Source organism: Lithobates pipiens, unplaced genomic scaffold, assembly GCF_037356315.1.
Source record: "Lithobates pipiens isolate NorthernLeopardFrog02 unplaced genomic scaffold, aLitPip1_a1.2 Scaffold_27, whole genome shotgun sequence".
NCBI classification, from domain to species: Eukaryota; Metazoa; Chordata; class Amphibia; order Anura; family Ranidae; genus Lithobates; species Lithobates pipiens.
The window spans coordinates 194,321,507-194,339,740 of NW_027507788.1; the positions used below are offsets into that span (position 1 = coordinate 194,321,507).

The following is an 18,234-nucleotide window of genomic DNA, read 5'->3' on the forward strand; positions in this document are numbered from 1 at the left end:
CCCCTCCATCCCCTCCTTTCCCCTTTTTCTTCCACTTCTATCCCCCACTCTTTATTTCCCTTCATGCTCCCTCCCCCCCCCCCTCTTTTCCACTTAACGCAAAAAAATGGTATGTTCCGACCCTAGTTGGTCGCTCCGTATAAATCTTCCCCTAGGCACCATTACCTGTTCTTTTTAAGGGTATCGGTGCTAAACCCTATAGAATTTGACTTGGCTAGATGGCCCTAGTCTCGCACCTTTTAGGTGTTCGGGGACACTAAACACCTGCAGAGCTCATCCCTTGTTATTACCCCTGGGGTCCTTACCTTTGTTACAACTATCTGCTGATCATATAATGCTTTTATTTTTTTCTGTCTGTACCACATATTCTGTGAAGCTACCATTTCAATGTATGTCACATACAGTGATGTAAGTAACTCCGTTAAAATAATTGGAGTTACATAACGCAGTTACTTTGGAGGGTAACGAGTAATCTGATTACTCTTCCCCTCATGTTAACTAATTTCCCATTACTTGGGCGGAGTTACCTCAATTACATTTACCGCCCGGGAGGCCCGCTGTGGCTGCGCTGCCTGGCCATTTGTTCCACTGCGGGGAGGGGAGTTTTCACATCTGAGCTGAGAAGAGGCTGAGACTTGGAGAGAGTGTCTGGACCACCCCATCCCGTCCCACCTATCCAGAGAGAGAGAATGTAGGGAGGCAGGGTGGATACTGAAAAATAAAGTCATGAAGTTAAGTCGAGTGAAGGGGAGGGTCTCTCTCTCTCCCTATGGGGAAAGGCATCCCTGGAGGCTTTCAAGTAAGTGACTGTCTGACGATTCGAATTGCAGTGCAATCGATCCATCCCAAGTCCTCCACCACCTGGGGCAGCACAGTGGTGTAGTGGGTAGCACTCTCTAGCAGTAAGAAGGGTCGCTGGTTCGAATCCCAACCACGACACTACCTGCCTGGAGTTTGCATGTTCTCCCTGTGCCCGCGTGGGTTTCCTCCGGGTACTCCGGTTTCCTCCCACACTCCAAAGACATGCAAGTAGGTTAATTGGCTTCTGTCCAAAATTGACCCTAGTATATGAATGGGGACCTTGGATTGTGGGCTCCCTGAGGGTAGGGACCGATGTGAGTGTGCAATGTACAGGGATAGGGACAATTGTAGACACTCACTCAGGTTGAACTGGATGGACTGGTGTCTTTATTCAACCTTACTAACTATGTAACTATTTAACCTCTGCTTCTTACTGATCCGATCCCAACCAACCCACCATGACTTCTACAACAGAGGTAATGGGGGGGATAGGGTAGGGATGAGATCAGTGGTGGTGGGGGATGAGATCGGTAAGAGGCAGGGATGGTGGTAGGAGAGGGTGGCACCAGCACCACTGCCACCCCCCCCCCCCCCAAGTACCACCGCTGCCTGCAACCCCCCAAAGTACACCACCACTGCCACCCCTCCAAGCACCACCGCTGCTACCCCCCCAAGTACTGTACATCACCACCACTGCCATCCCCCCAAGTACACCGCCACCACTGCCCCTCCCCCCAAGCACCACTGCTGCCACCCCCTCAAGCACCACCGCTGCCGCCCCCTCAAGTACCACTGCTGCCACCCCTGTCACAGTTACTTTGCTGAGTAACTAATTACTTTTCCAATGTAGTAACCGAGTTACTAACGCAATTACTTTTTGTGAGAAGTTATTTGTAACTTAACTAATTACTTTTTTAATGTAAGATGACCAATACTGGTCGCATACCACTAAAATAAAAAAAATAAAAAACAAGATCAGAGTTGTGATAGGCCCCATGCACGCTGGGCATTTAGCAAGGTGCCCCATCCAGCCCCACTGCTGGCAGCCTGTCGAACTCCATGAGATTCTGATAGCTGGCTGGAACCCTGGAATGAATGCCCATAACGCAAGAATACTGTGTTCCAAGAATTCATGCCCTAAACATTTCTACAGCTAGGTGCACCATCCAGCTGCAGGAGCTGTCAGACACTCAACGAGTCTGATAGACTGCTGTCAGCAGAGCTGGATGGTGTGCCTGTGCCCTCCACTGGGGGCCAAACTCCTAGGGTGCATGAGACCATATAGTTGGACTTTAGATCTGTTTAAAAGGAACAACTATGCAAATCACAAGCCAGAAAGCTGTTTACCTTTGTCGTGAAATTTTATGGCACAGTGGATCCTCCCCATCCAAAAAAATAGCTTTCAGCTGTGGGAAACTGAATAGCAAACCTTACAGCTTGTCTAAAGTTTGGAGTCTGACGGTTGGAATTTTGAAGTCAGTGTCTGGTGAGGTTCTGTAGAATGCAGGGGTTAATAGTTTGGCTTGCTGTGCCGTATTGTTTTATTGCAAGGAAGGATTCTGGCAAAATGATGAAGTCTCCGCCTGTACTCTGTACTGCGAGTAATGAAAGTCAGGGAATGACAGGTCAGAGACTCTGCACCGTTATTAGCTTTGGATGCTCTGGGCTTTGTCCCTCCTCGCCCATCACCAGTGTCTGTTTGTCCCTGTGCAACGCACTCTGTGCCCGTACATCCTGAACACACACTCACTCTGTGGACACACGCATGTTTGTTTTTATCACAACATTCGCCTCTTCTCTGATAGGCAATTTGTTCAGTTTGTATTGCCTGTCTGTGCACATTACCTAGCCGTCATTTTCAATCTATATGATCCAGTGCCTCTGCTGCTTATACTGTCTTATCAGTGGATGCATTATGAGTGCTTTATATGAGAGGGATGGTTTGTGGAGCATTGTATATTAGAAGCTGATTTCTTCTGTATACTGTATTTGCATCTTTTGTAGCATGTGCATGGAAATTATTGGTTCCAGTTGGTAGAGTATGTCATTTACTGTTGAATTAAAATACTGTGGGCTCTGGGCAGTATGTAAATCCCCTTCATTTAAAAGTAAAGTGTATCTCTAATCCATTTGTTTTTAGTTTTGAATTGAGTAATGATTAGAAACGTTTTTTTTATTATCATTATTATTATATGCTGTATTTACCATTGGATGAGATTTACCTTCACTTCCTGTTCAGATGACACAACAGGAAGTGAGTGGAAACCTCTTCAACATGAGTGGTGCATACCCTGTTAGACAGTCACTGAAACAAGTATCTCCATTGTAAGATTTATCCTTTACTTCTGTTTATGTGATAACTATAAAATGTTGAATTTTTCATGACTTCCCAGCGGTCACCAAGACAAATAGGGTGAATTTCCTCAGCAAGGACACAGACATCAATAAAAGCCGTGGGAAGAAAGGTGTGGAGTGCTGGCTCTTTTAAAACAGTCAGGTCTTATAAAGTTTAGAGGGAATGAATCTGCTTAAAGTAGTATTAAAATTAAAATGTATTATTTTGCATCTTACCAATCATTAGATAAGGCTGCTGCATTTGTTTTCTTTTTTTAGGCTTGATTCCCTCTGTTTGCACCTGGTGATCTGGTCTGTAACATACTTCCTGTATTAGCCCTTGTACACACGGTCGGACATTCCGACAACAAAATCCGTCGGATTTTTTTCCGACGGATTTTGTCCGAAACTGGCGTTGCATACACGCGGCCGGGCAAAGTTGTCGGAAAATCTGATCGTTCGTTACGCGATGACATTATTTAGTTACGACTGGACTACGTTCAGGCTAGTAGCCAATAGCTTTGGTCCAGGAATTTGATCTGAGCATGCGTGGCACTTTGTCCGATCGGAATTCTGTACAAACGATTGGACAAAGTCCGATCGGATCATGTTGTCGGAAAATTTTTATATCCAGCTCTCAATCTTTGTTGGTCGGACATTGCTACGGAAAAAGTCAGATGAAGCCCACACAGGGTCGGATTATCCGACAACGCGGTCCGATCGGACATTTTCCATCAGAATGTCCGACCGCATGTACAAGAGCTCAGAGTGCCTTCACTCTGGATGAATGAGCACAGGGGGCACCTTTAGACAGCAGCATTGATAGTCTGGGGGAAGGGAATGTTAGATGTACTAGTAGATTTAGATACACTAACATATTGAAGCCAAACTCCAGCTAAAACTTTATAAGCAGTTACAGCATTGTTTTTTCCCCTTTTGGTAGAAAGGTTTTGCATAAATAAAAGCTGATCATTGAAAGCATCCCTGTCACATGGTAAATGGTTTGTCTGCTACATCTGCAAGAGCTTGCTCTTTTGAAAAACAGACCTCTGGCCAGATCGCCATGTGAAAATGAGGAAAGCCTAAAAGGAAAACTAATGCAGCCATCTCATTTAAAAATATATGTTTACTTTTGGGTTTAATACTGCTTTAACCACTTCAGTACTGGGCACTTTCACCCCTTTCCTTCCCAGGCCAATTTTAAGTGCTCTCGCACTTTCAATGAGAATTTCACGGTCATGCAACACTGTACCCAAATCATTTTTTTATAATTTTGTTCACACAAATAGAGCTTTATTTTGGTGGTATTTATTCACTACAGTTTTTTTTATTTTTTGTGATATAAGCGAAAAAAAGAGCAAAAAACAAAAACAAAAAACCCAATATTTTCTACTTTCTGTTTTAAAAGAAATCCAATAAAATTTAATTTTGTCATAAATTTTAGCCAAAATGTATGCTGCTACATATCTTTGGTAAAAAAAAATACTGATAAATGTATAATAATTGGTTTGTGTGATCACGGACAGATGTACGCAGATGATCATGTACAGATGTGCACAATAATCACAGACTTATGTGTGCAGATGATCATTGGGACATGTGATTTTACTGGGACATATGTGGGGGATAGGTGTCTTTATTGCATGGGGACATGTGTGGGGTGACACTATTTTGGGGACATTGTGTGGGCACACTGGGCTGGTGATCAGTGTGTAAAAAACTGTAAAAAAAAACAGCTCATACTCGCTGATCACCGACCGGCTGCAGTGGTCCGCTCTTCCTCTCCTCACTGACAACTTCCGTGAGAGGAGAAGAGAGCTGATCGCCTAGCAAATGGCTCTCTATTTATGTCCCATGATGGCTGTGATTGGACACAGCCATCATGTGATCAGGAGGGCCAGTCACAGAGCCCTCCTGCTGATCACAAGCTCATCGGATCGCGCTGATGCTACGCGCGCATGATCCTCTCCTTCTGAAGAACGTTCCTGAACATTCACTCAGGAGGAGGAAGCTCACATTCAATTGTATATGTGCAGTGGCCAGGAAGGAGGTGGTTAAAGTGAATGTAAACCCTTACATATGCCCAGTGAAGTGAACAGCCTCAGAAGATACACAGGGATGAAACAAATCTCCCAACATAAGTTTTACATGTGTATCTATGGTCTTCAGCTTTATATACTGTTTAGAAAGTGCACATTGTGTTAGCAGATTTTCGCTTCCTGGTTAGCACTGCAGAGAAGCCTGTGCCTACAGCCAAGACAGCTGATTGGAGGAAAGGCACACACCCCCTCTCCTCATAGGTAGAGACTTTCAGCTCTGTTCTGTGAGTAGTTCAGGGCTCTGCAACTCTATGGTTATAGCATCCTCCCCAACACAAAACTCCGGCTGCTTTTATCATATGTGACAGAGAATTTGTCAGAAGTTATCAGGCTGATAACAGAAGAATGGACCAGGAGAAAGCCACGGGGCTCCATGCTTTGAAGAGAGATAACAAAACCCTGCAGATAGATGTGCCCAGCTCAAACTTCATGAATCAGGTTTACATCCATTTTAAGCCGCTTTTCCTCCAGTTGTAGTGGCTTAGGGTTGACTCTTTGCCGGCACCCTGTCTGTGATTGGGCGATAGAGGAGTAGCAGCACATCAATGAGAAAATCGTCAGAGCCTTCCTTATTTAAAGTGTCAGTTCTCCCACCCCTGTCTGTGATTGGGCGATAGGGGAGTAGCAGCACACAAATGAGAAAATCAACAGAGCTTTTCTCAAAGTGCCAGTTCTCCCACCCCTGTTTGACTGATTCTGTGCAGCAAATTACAGAAATGTGATAAGACAGAGTCCAGAATTTAGTTGTATTTAAAAAATATTTAGTAGTTTGTTACAGGGACTTTGTGGTATATTTTTAGAGGTTATATCATTTCAGTCATCATTGCAGGGGTGTACCTCAAAGTCAAAGTTTGCATAATAGTAATGCCCCTATTTATAGACTTTGAGAACATGTGCAGATTTTGCTGCCTACTCCCCTACTGTCCCAACTCTAGGGGGATAGCTCCTGTTTTTAGAACCTTAAATTGGTTGTAAACCCTTACAAACCACTTTGACCTACATGTAAGCCTAGATTAAGGCTTACCTGTAGGTCCAAGAAATATCTCCCAAACCTATACGGTTTAGGAGATATTTGCCCGAAGACGGGCACCGCTGTCTACGGCGCATGCGCCGTAGACAGCGGCGCGCAGGCGCACTGAGCGTGGCATCGTCGATGACGAAGCTGCCGCGCAATGCCGCGCGTCTCAGCTCCCGTGCGCATATGCGGGAGTGACGTAATCGCTGCTCCGGCGAATCACAGTGCCGGAGCAGCGAGACCCACGGAGACCCACCAAGAAGATGGATGCTTGGAACTACAGGGGACAGCGGTGACTTCGCTGGCTCCTGTGTCAGGTAAGTGACACATAATGGGCTACTATGCGATGCATAGTAGTCCATTATGCTTTGCCTTTGCAGGGAATGAAAGAGGAAGTAAACTCATCAGGGTTTACTTCCTCTTTAAAGGGTAGTGTTCAACAAAGGAAGCTTTAAACAAATATAGTTAGAGGAGAAGTATAGCCAGAGTTTGTTTGGCTGTACTTCTCCTATGGATCACAGGAGTGCAATTCATTTTGCACTCCTGTGACCCGTTTTCAGCGGAGAGCGGGCTGAAGTCTGCTCTCTGCTGACGTCACAGAAGCCGGGCCAGGGTCCACGTCATCAAGATGGTGGAAGTCGGGATCCACCAGATCCCTGGACCGACACCTGGCTCAGCCTCTCAGCAAGCCACTGAGAGCTCCACAGCCCAGCGCTACAATGAGCGAGGAGGGGCAGAGCAGAGAGCTGCTGACTGACAGTCTACAGCTCTCTGCCCACAGAGCTGTATGAACCAAGCAATCGAGGGTGTTCCGTCAGACCGATGCTGCATCCACCTAGGTAAGTGTGATATTGGAAAAAACCCATCCCTATACTTCTTTTTTTAGTCTAAGGCAGCTTTCACAAGGAGCGGACCCCGTCAAGCAGATCTGCCTGCTCAGAAGGGGATCTGTCCACTGATCCCCGCTGAGCAGGTGGATGACAAGGCTGTGTCTGCTCTGCTGATGTAGAGTGGACATGGACACCGCCCCATGTTCTCTATGGGGTGGTTGGATATAAACAGACTGCATGTCCGTTTCTACCCGACTGTCATCTGATCCGATCTGCTAGATGGTTGGGCTCTCAATATCAAATAATGGAAGATGTGATTGTATACACTGGTTTGGGACTTTTCTCCCAAGCATATATACTCTACTTATTACTGCCTGAAAGGGACACAAGTTTCCTTTTATGAACATATTGGCTCGCGCTTCTGTCAATCACATCCAATGAGGCAAGGGGCGGGGCCAAAAGATACAGCGAGCGGCTACGGCCGCTCGCTGTATCATGGGAGAGTGCCCACAAGCACTCCACACTGTGCGAGGGAGCTTGTATGATGTTGTGGAGTCCTTGTGGGAGGGAGCCGAGACAGCCGCCGAGGGATCCCAGAAGAGCAGGTTCGGGGCCACTCTGTGCAAAACGAGCTGCACAGTGGAGGCAAGTATAACATGTTTGTTATTTAAAAAAAATAAACTTGCCTTTAGTGATCCTTTAAAGTGGTACAAACATGTCTTTTATGTGATTTCTCCAAAATGGTCTACTTGTTTGGCCACTTGGTGGCAGCGCACGACTCAAGCATGTTAGATTAGATTTAAATGCATGGTGGATACCACTCTTATTAATAATATGTAAGTTGAAACAAATTGTCTTGTATAATGCATTTGACTAAATTTCATTAGAAACTGGGTGTATATTCCTTTTAATACCAAGGCATTATTTCAGATACCTATCTCTTTTATTAAAATCTTGGTGCCAGGCACCGTATCATTTCCATTTCACGAGTGTTCCTCTTTTATATTTATTTGTTCGCTGCATTCCAGACTCTATAAACATTTTTGCTTCATGAAGCAAAGAAAATAAATGAATATTTTCATAAATGAATTGTATTTTCAATTACAAAAAAATGAAGTCGAAAGCTGGAACATATTTGCTTGGGGCAAAAGTTTGGATATAGTTGAGAGCCAACCAGAAGGCAACTAGCTTTCAAGCGAGAATTAAACTTTTGCACACAATGAGCGCTGCCTGCTTGCCGAGCCTCTAAAATGTTTTTTTTTACACAATGAAAATGCAGCAGAGGAAGATCTTTTAAAATTGCCTTACTCGTTCCTTTCAGAATTTGCATGAAAAGTGACATGTTCCCCCTTCCAGGCATATTACAGAATGGATTTGATGAAGTAAATTAGTCACCTCTGTTACAAGGAGCGCTAGTTTTTCATGCAGTTGTCCTTTTTTACACCCTTTGACCTTGTCAGAGTGCCCAAGGACAATGTGCTGAGTTAATGGTATCTGATGTATTACAGCTGGGGTGGCAGGTCAATTAATTAAAGTGGGTGCAGGTGCATCCAAGCTTTTATGAGAGGACAGACAAATGACATGCACAATGCAGCAGGAAAGCAGAGTAGGGGATCGTTACGGCTCTTCTTACCCTTTTTTATTTTCTCTGTTGCAGATCGCTGCCGGAAGTGTCAGTTTGGAGCCATTTGTGAAGCAGAGACTGGCCGCTGCGTGTGCCCAACAGAATGTATACCCTCGGCTCAACCTGTGTGCGGAACTGACGGCAAGACTTATGAAAGCGAGTGTGAGCTCAATGTGCGGGCCTGCACTCAACAAATTAATCTTCAGGTGGCAGCACAAGGAGACTGCAGTAAGTGAAGGGAAAATAAGCTTCAAGGGTAGCTTCACGTTGGATATATCGTGTACAGTTGACGTTGCACTAATGTCTCCATATACACCAGAAAAAAGTGACCACCTATTGCATGAAAATAAAATATAATTGGAAATTGACAGTAAAAAAAATAGAACAATTAAAGAATAGGAAGAGTCCCACAAAAGTCCAAGTGATCCACTCCAAAAGCGGGATCGGTAGTGGCTCCAATGCAACACAGATCATTTAGTATGGTTTGCTATTGTCAGGAACCATGAAACAGACAGAGACAGAAGTACAATCAAATCACACTTGTTTATTAATAAGAATAAAAAGGTAAAGAGAAAAAAGCGTAGTCAAGCATAGCCAGAGTCCAGTAGCCAGATTGGGTAGTCAGCCAGTCCAAAGTTCATAAACCAGATCGGGTAATCAGCCAGTCCAGACGTCAGGGATCCAAGGAGAGCAACTGCAAGCAGAATAGAAGCCAGGAGGGATGTCAGCAAGCCAGTCTTGAAACAAACAGCAGGAGATGGTTCCTAGTGATGTGACCAACGCAAAGGCAAAAGGAAAGAGTGAGCTGGAAGGCTTTAAATAGGCAGGTCAGACGAGCATCATCGGGAACAGCTGGTAACTGGAAAGAGAAGAGAACTGGCAATTAACCAACAGCTGAGCGGCCAGCCCAGAGGAGGAAGGGCTAAGCCACCCCTGACAGCTATAATCCACACCTCCACCCAGTGACAACACGCAAGGCTTACCAGAAGGAATTGGCCATCTGCTACAGATAGGTCAATTCAGGCATATGGTATGACAATATCATCTGTCTCTCAATGGGTAGCAGATCACCATAGGCATAGACAGTGTAGTACACTTTGGTATAAAGTTCTTACGCATGTCAATATGTTAGGGATAAAAACAGAAACCCCCCCATAGTGTATCAAACGTTATTTACTTAAATAGAAACATTGCACTCACATGTCATCCAATATAAAAGCGCTTTTCACAATATAAAACTTTGATGTATACAAAAGGATAGCTTCCCAAACACTTCCAGGTGAAAACGTAGTGAAGTCACAGCAGACTCTTTCCTACGCGTTTTGTCATATCTGATGTCATTTATAGCACACCATACCAAATGATTTGTGCTGCACTCTTGATCCACTACTGATGACAGTTTTGGATTGGATCACTTGGACTTTTTTCTAAATAAAGTGTTTATTGAAGGAAATTAAAGTAAATTACAATATCATCATGTAAACAATGTGTAAATACAAAACTGTATTTGATGTAGATCTGTGTTTTCAGACTTATGCATATAAAACAAAACAGCGTAAACTTTAGTCAGTTTTATTATCCAATAAGGATTCAATAATAAATTGAGCAAAATAAGAACTCATCTGCAGCTGAGTTTGTAAGGGGGTATTTTATATATTAAAGATACCCTTTTATCTCATGTCGTCTGAGAAAATGGGGATAGGTTCTTAAAGTTGGTTAATAGTTTGTGGCTGCATGGACTGAGTCTAAGTAGTGTATTGCTGCGTTAAAGGAGCAGCAAGATGATATTAGATGTTAGGAAATCGGCCCAATGACTATGCTAAGGTGTTTTACGGATGTGCGAGTAGAAGAGGGTTGGAAGAGGGAAGAGGATATGTGGGGGGTAGAGGGTTAGGAAGGAAGTGATGGGCGGGGGAATTAACTCCTTTAACCTATTTTTTAATTGTTCAATTTGTTTCACTTTCACTGTGGAGACATTAGTGCAACATTTTTTACTGTATTCCCTATACTATGTTTGTATATCACAGGGTAGGTTGCACCTTTGTTATTTAAGTTGATTATATTTTTGATACCTAGTACAGTATCCATTTTTCACGTTACACATGTATGGTTAACGTGCAAAACTTTTTGTAATTTAATGTGAATAACCATTATCTTTCTGGCCACACAGCTAGCTTTGTTGTTCTAAAACTGGCCAAAAATCGTGGCTTCCTTATATAGGACTTTCTTTAAAGATTTGGAGTATAGAACTCCCCCCTGAAATCACATTTCTCCCTGAAGTGATTGAATCACTGCTGTGCCTAGTCGTTTCTCTTATATTACAATACTAGGAATAATCATGTAACATGCTCTGTAGGGAGTGGATGGAACGCTTGTGTGATTTTCAGCATGAATGGCAGCTCATGCATTGAAGTTTACTAAATTACTTGCAATGTATATAACTGACCAGGGTAGGATTTTTTTTTTTTTTTTTTTTTTTACATCTGCAAAAGTGGAGTTGCATTTTAAAGGTTAGAAACTGTGGGGAAAATAGCCTACAGTGCTCAAGAGAACAGTAGTCCACTTTTTGTAACAAATTTTGCCAATGGTTAAAATAAATCTTTAGGTACAGTTGCAATCCATAACTTTACTTCCAAAGTGTTTCTGGAGCACAATAATTGGCTATTGTCATAACATACATACACTGAATATATCAGAGACCTGTTTTTCTCCATCCCATTCGCTTCTGGGTGGGATTGCAACTGTCAATCAAGGGCTGTTGGCAATGTAATAGCAGAGATGGAAAGCTAGCCAAGCGTAGGGGACTACAGCAAGGGGGAAGGGTTTCAGATGAGTGGGTTGTGAGAAGAGTGCAAATTACGAAGCATGATGTAGTAAGAAGAGTGCCAAGGTAAGAGTGAAGAGAGCCGGGGGGTGGTGCCATTGGCATGAGGTTGCATCCTCTATAGCCCCATACACGGATTTTTGTCTTCAGATTTACCAAACACATGTAGTGCAAGGGCCTGCCTGATTGCATACAAATTGAAACTATGAAACTCCTAAGGTTTAAACTCATATATGGTTTTGGTAAATCTGAAGGAAAAAATCAGCAGAAAATCTGATAGTGTGTATGGGGCTTAAAGAGGAAGTAAACTCTCCCACTCTGATGCTTCTTTTCGTTTAGTCCATTATAAGTAGTAATTATCAGACTATAGCCACTGTAATCCAGCCCAAATCGCATATTACTTACTGTTTAAAGAAACTTTAAATAACTTGTTTCCAGGGGTTAGGCACCGCTATCTTAAAGCGGAGGTCCACCCTAAAATGGACCTCCGCTCATCGGAATCCCCCCCCCCTCCGGCGCCACAATCGGCACCTTTCAGGGGGGAGGGGGGTGCAGTTACCTGGATAATCCAGGTAACTGCACCCACTTCCGGGCTAGCTCTCTGCGGAACGAGCGTAGGTTACGCCCCCGTTCCGCAAGCGCCCGCCCCCTTCAGCAAGTGCCCCGCTGCCTGCTGGGAAACACACAGCTCCCAGAGGCAGCGGGGACCGTCCGGATTGCGCCGCGCGGCTCGCGCATGCGCAGTAGGGAACCGGGAAATGAAGCCGAAAGGCTCCATTTCCTGATTCCCATACCCAAGATGGCGGCGGGACCCGGCAGCCGAGCGAGCGATCGGCTTCGGGTGCCGACATCGCGGGCGCGCTGGACAGGTAAGTGTCACTATTTAAAAGTCAGCAGCTGCAGTATTTGTAGCTGCTGGCTTTTAAAAAAAAAAACGCGGAGTCCCGGTGGACTCCCGCTTTAAGTATTGTTTCCTGAGTCCACAGTAAAGTGTATTTCCGCCCTTACATTGAGCACTTCCTGTACTGTTAACCAAGCCTCCTTCTCAATCCAATGTTTCTATGGCAACCCTGCTTCCCTGTTCATAGCTGACTTGTTTTATTTCATAGTATTTACTTGTGCCGATTTTCTAATGTTTCCCTTTGTCAGACTTATCAGCTTCAGCTGATAAGACTGCAGTAATGGCTGCAGTTTAGACTGTATGTGAGGTCACATGGTGTGTAGGAGGAAGCTCTGAGTGATTAGCAGAGTTCAGTGTTGTGCCGTAGGAAGTCCTGATAACAGATAGATAAAACATAGCCCTTGTACACACGGTCGGAGATTCCGACAACCAAATCCATCGGATTTTGTCCGACGGATCTTGTCCGAAACTGTTGCATACACACGGTCGGACAAAGTTGTCGGAAAATCTGATCTTTCAGAACGTGATGACGTAATTTCGTTACGATGGGACTACGTTCAGGCTAGTAGCCAATAGCTTTGAATTTGATCTGAGCATGCGTGGTACTTTGTCTGATCGGAATTCCCTACACATGATCGGAGTATGTCCGATCGGAGCAGTTTGTCGGAAAATATTTCCAGCAAGTTGGAAAATTTGGTCCGACGGATATTCCGACGGAAACAGTCCGATGCATACCACACACAGTCGGAATATCCGACAAACCGCTCCGATCGGACACATTCCGACGGAATCTCTGACCGTGTGTACAAGGGCATAGAGTGTGCCTTAAATCAGGGGAGATCTGGGCATGCTCAGTGACTTCATTCTACAGAACAACAAGGATTACAACAATACTAAGCAAGTAAGGAGATTTCTACAGGCAGTGTTCATTAGGGTTTTTTATGCTGATTTGCATGGGACAAAGTTGTGGGGGAGGGTTTACAACCACTTTAAGTGTCCAGGGACACAAAAGCCTGTTGTGATGGGGATCGGGTGTACCTCTTTCTACCTTTTTATTTTCTAGAAATTTACAGCACTGGCGGAATGCATTCAAAATTTATTTTTAATATTTTTAACTACAATAAGGAGGTGCAATGCCATGCCATTCACTTTTAAGAGCCAAGGCACATGCACTTTAGCATACCAGTATGTTTGGTAACAAAATGCCATGTGTTGTGGTGCAGTGAGGTAAAATAAAATAAAGTGCAAGCGCTTCTGTAGGGCAATTTTATGTTTGTAACTGAATGGGCTGCCCTACCGTGGCATACGTTGATGCATGTATAATACATGCAAACTGTTTCTCCTGCATAGTGTGAAAGGAGCCTTAGGGCTTGCGCAGCCCAAGGCAAATCCTTGTTTCCAGTGGTGTCAGTTCACACAATAGCATTGCTGGGGTGTGCGCTGAAAAAAAAAAAAAAAACAGCTTATATTTAGTTATTTTCAGCGCAGTGGGTGGCAATGTGACCCACCTCATCGCTGCAGTGAATAGAACAGTATTGAAATGCCACTTGTGACATAGGGGCAGTGGGACAGTGGTGGAGAACACAGGCATCCAACGCAATTCAGATATGTGTTGGATTCTTTGGACATTGTAGTTCTGCAGCAGTGTGAAGATTCCACCTTGTTTGATTGGATAAAAAGAGCATTATTATTTTGGTATGTAAAAAATGCTCTATTTCATCTGTGTATTTATAGTTTTAGCTGGTGTTTTACTTGAATACCATTGCTGTATACTATACAATAGTTCAATTAGCCTCATGCAGTTAACAGAATGCAGGATTCTTTGTAATAGTGGTCCTTTAACTACTTGAAGTTAATCTCCGGAAGATTTACCACCCCCCCCCCCCATGACCAGACCATTTTTTTTGCAATATGGCAATGATTTACTTTAACTGACAATTGCGGTCGTGCGACACCGTACCCAAATAAAATTATGTCATCTTTTTCTTACAAATAGAGCTTTATTTTGGTGGTATTTGATCACCGCTGCATTTTTATTTTTTTGCGCTATAAACAAAAAAAAGACTGATTTTTTTTGAAAAAAAAACATATTTATTACTTTCTGCTATAAAACACATCCAATAAAAACATTTTAAAAAATACATTTTCTTCATAAATATAGGTCAATATGTATTCCGTTACATGTTTTTGGTAAAAAAAAAAAAAAAAAAAAACATTAAGATTATATTGATTGGTTTACACAAACGTTATAGTGTCTACAAACTGTAGAATATATTTATGGAATTTTTATTTATTCTTTATAGTAGTAATGGCAGCGATCAGCGACTTTTATAGCATGACTGCGATATTGCAGTGAACATTCAGATACTTCCATTTTGCAGGAACCGGTGACACTAAGGCCTGATTCACACCTATGCATTTTAAATGTTTTTTGCATTTTGCAGATTTGCACTACAGAACGTGTTCCATAGGAAACCATGTTAAATGGACTCTAGTGCAAATCTGAAAAATGCAAAAAGCACAAAATAATGCATAGGTGTGAATCAGACCTAATATAGTGATCAGTGCTAAACATATGTACTGTCACTATACTATTGACACTGGATGGAAAGGGGTTAAACATCTAGGATGATCACAGGGTTAACTGTGTGCCTAGCCTGTGTTTTTGTGTATTGTTTTAGGTGCTTTTAGTAAGGCAAGAGATAGTTTTGTTCCCTGCTTTGCAGGAACAGATCCATTCCGTCTCCCTGTCAGAAGTGAGATCTGCCTTGTTTACATAGGTAGATCTCAGTTCTGTGTGCATTACAGAATGATTGATAGGTGCTGGAGGACATTGAGTGGCTGATCAGCTTTGTGCCCCCTGCAAGCGGAGGTGCAGAATCACATATATATATAGATATATATATATATATATATATATATATATATCACAGGAGAGCCGCCCTGTAGTAGTGAAACTATATACATGATTCTGCACAGGAGAGCCGCCCTGTAGTAGTAAAACTATACATGTGATTCTGCACAGGAGAGCCGCCCTGTAGTAGTAAAACTATATGCATGATTCTGCACAGGAGAGCCGCCCTGCAGTAGTAAAACTATATACATGATTCTGCACAGGAGAGCCGCCCTGCAGTAGTAAAACTATATACATGATTCTGCACAGGAGAGCCGTCCTGCAGTAGTAAAACTATATACATGATTCTGCACAGGAGAGCCGCCCTGCAGTAGTAAAACTATATACATGATTCTGCACAGGAGAGCCGCCCTGCAGTAGTAAATCTATATACATGATTCTGCACAGGAGAGCCGTCCTGCAGTAGTAAAACTATATACACGATTCTGCACAGGAGAGCCGCCCTGCAGTAGTAAAACTATATACATGATTCTGCACAGGAGAGCCGCCCTGTGGCAGTAAAACTGCTATGGGGCGGATGGCAAGTGCTTAATGCCAAACATTAATGCAAAACAGGTTTGTGATTTCCCATGACGGTACATTTTGTTTAGGAAAGATTTCTTTGTTGCACCAAAGTCACAAGCTCTTACCTCCGACTATTACAGCTAGAAAAATACAGCGTTTCATTTTTCCACTTGCTTCAGCATAAAATACTCGTATATTTTAAAAATTCACTTTGGCAGTGATAGGTAAAAATAATGCAAAGAGAAGTGAGTGCGTTTCTTTACACATTTATTTATAAACCTCTCAGCTTCAGAAGAGAACACATACATGTCACATAAATCACCACAGTATCAATTTCCAACTGAACATTCTGGGTAGTTTATAAATAGAGAAGACATACAGAACGCCACCGATCAAAGAATCGTCTTGATTGTGTCACTTCCAAATTACTCCAGTTTCTTGATTTTCCAGTTGTATCGTGAACAATAATGTGCAGTGTTATCAAGGCCTGTAATTTTACATCTTGCTACTGAGGGAACCATTTTTTACATATTTTGTTACTCACTTCAGAATTGTAATGTTCTCTAGAGAATGATTTAAGAAAATAAATAAATAAATAAAGTTTGTGTTTATTGGGATTCGGCATTCAGCAGATAAATTGGCAGGAAATTCCCAGAGCTACATTTATTTTTCATTTATTGTACACCAGCTTTGATGGAAGTTTTATTCATTTACAGTGCAATGCGAGTGGTTCAGAATGGTTATGTACTTTATTATTTTGAATGATTATACCTCCAAATGAAGGAAACCTTTACCTCTTAGCCCTTGTACACACGGTCGGAGATTCTGACAACCAAATCCGTCGGATTTTGTCCGTCGGATTTTTTCGGAAACTGTTGCATACACACGGTCGGACAAAGTTGTCGGAAAATCCGACGTGATTACGTTATTTCCTTACGACGGGACTACGTTCACGCTAGTAGCCAATAGCTTTGGTGTAGGAATTTGATCTGAGCATGCGTGGCACTTTGTCCAATCGGAATTCTCTACACATGATCGGAGTATGTCCGATCGGAGTATTTTGTTGGAAAATTTTACTGGCAAGTTGGAAAAGTTGGTCCGTCGGATACTCCGACGGAAACAGTCCGATGCAGACCACACACAGTCGGAATATCCGACAAAATGGTCCGATCGGACACATTCCATCGGAATCTCCGTCCGTGTGTACAAGGGCTTACTGTTCTAGTTGGAAGAAGTGGTTCAGCATGACCCACATTCGTATGTCCTTTGAGAGTCACATTCCTCAACTGGACCAATCTTACAGGCCCCGTGACCATAAAACTGAATCCTAATGCCCCGTACACAGAAGCGGAATTTCCAAGATCTTTCCGACAGAATTCCGCTCAAGCTTGGCTTGCATACACACGGTCTCACAAAAGTTCTCAGAACTTTCGACTGTCAAGACAACAGTGATGTACAACGATACGATGAGCCGAGAAAATGAAGTTCAGTGCTTCAGAGCATGCGTCAAATTGTTTCCGAGCATGCGTAGGAATTTTGCACATCGGAATTGATGCAGACAATCCGAGTTACCGATCTAAACTTTTTCCGACCGAAAAATTGAGAACCTGCTCTCAATCTTTTGCTGGCTGGAATTCCGCCAGCAAAAGTCCGATGAAGCATACACACAGTCGGAATTTCCAACCAAAAGCTCACATCCGACTTTTGCTGGCGGAATTTCCGATCGTGTGTACAGGGGGATAAGATTTAGCATGGACTCCAGATGGCTCAATGATGGGCCAGCTTCTCAGAACAGTATATTGTTTAGAAGATGAATTCCTGTCCACCACGCTTTCCTTTTCCGTTTCATTTGCTTCTTGGTTTAGAGCCCTAGTACCGTGGCAGTGAAGCATCTACTTCAGCTTTATTCTGAGAGCTTTCCTTCAGAATTCCTATATTTTTTGAGAAGCTCTCTAGTTGCATGATCATTGAGGTTCAACTGCTGTTTTTGCCAGTGAATGTTGCTGCCATACTGGCCAAAACGCTAGATGGCAGCAGGGTCAGAGCGACCAGCGGGGGAGCCACCATAGGAAAAAGGCAGTGGACTCTTACCAACATCAGAATCATTAGTGTGACACGAGCCTGAGGATGCAATCTAGTCTGATTGTAATTGTAAAGGCATAAATGAGACACCTCTGACTTTGGAATCATGTGAATGTGCAGGCCAGGTGTTCCCATTTCTGGTCTTGTAGTCCAGGAGGTACAGGTTCTACAGAACAGGGTAATATGGATGAAAGATGCAGCCCCCTACTATGAAACGCACATGAATTCTGACTGCATTCAGATTATGTGATGCTCAGGACAAGGTCATCTACGTGCACATTTTAAATTAAAAGAACAATTTCAGAC

The 18,234-nt window shown here is 43.2% G+C and overlaps 1 protein-coding gene across 8 annotated transcripts in view; it reads left to right on the plus strand.

The window, feature by feature from the left end:
- The window catches only part of AGRN (agrin), a 713,847-nt gene that overhangs the window by 521,508 nt on the left and 174,105 nt on the right, over positions 1–18,234 (plus strand). For all 8 annotated transcript variants that reach the window (XM_077458091.1, XM_077458095.1, XM_077458096.1 and 5 more), the window contains one exon: positions 8,737–8,931. In XM_077458091.1, the coding sequence (XP_077314217.1) occupies positions 8,737–8,931 (195 nt within the window). The remainder of the gene's footprint in view (positions 1–8,736; positions 8,932–18,234) is intronic.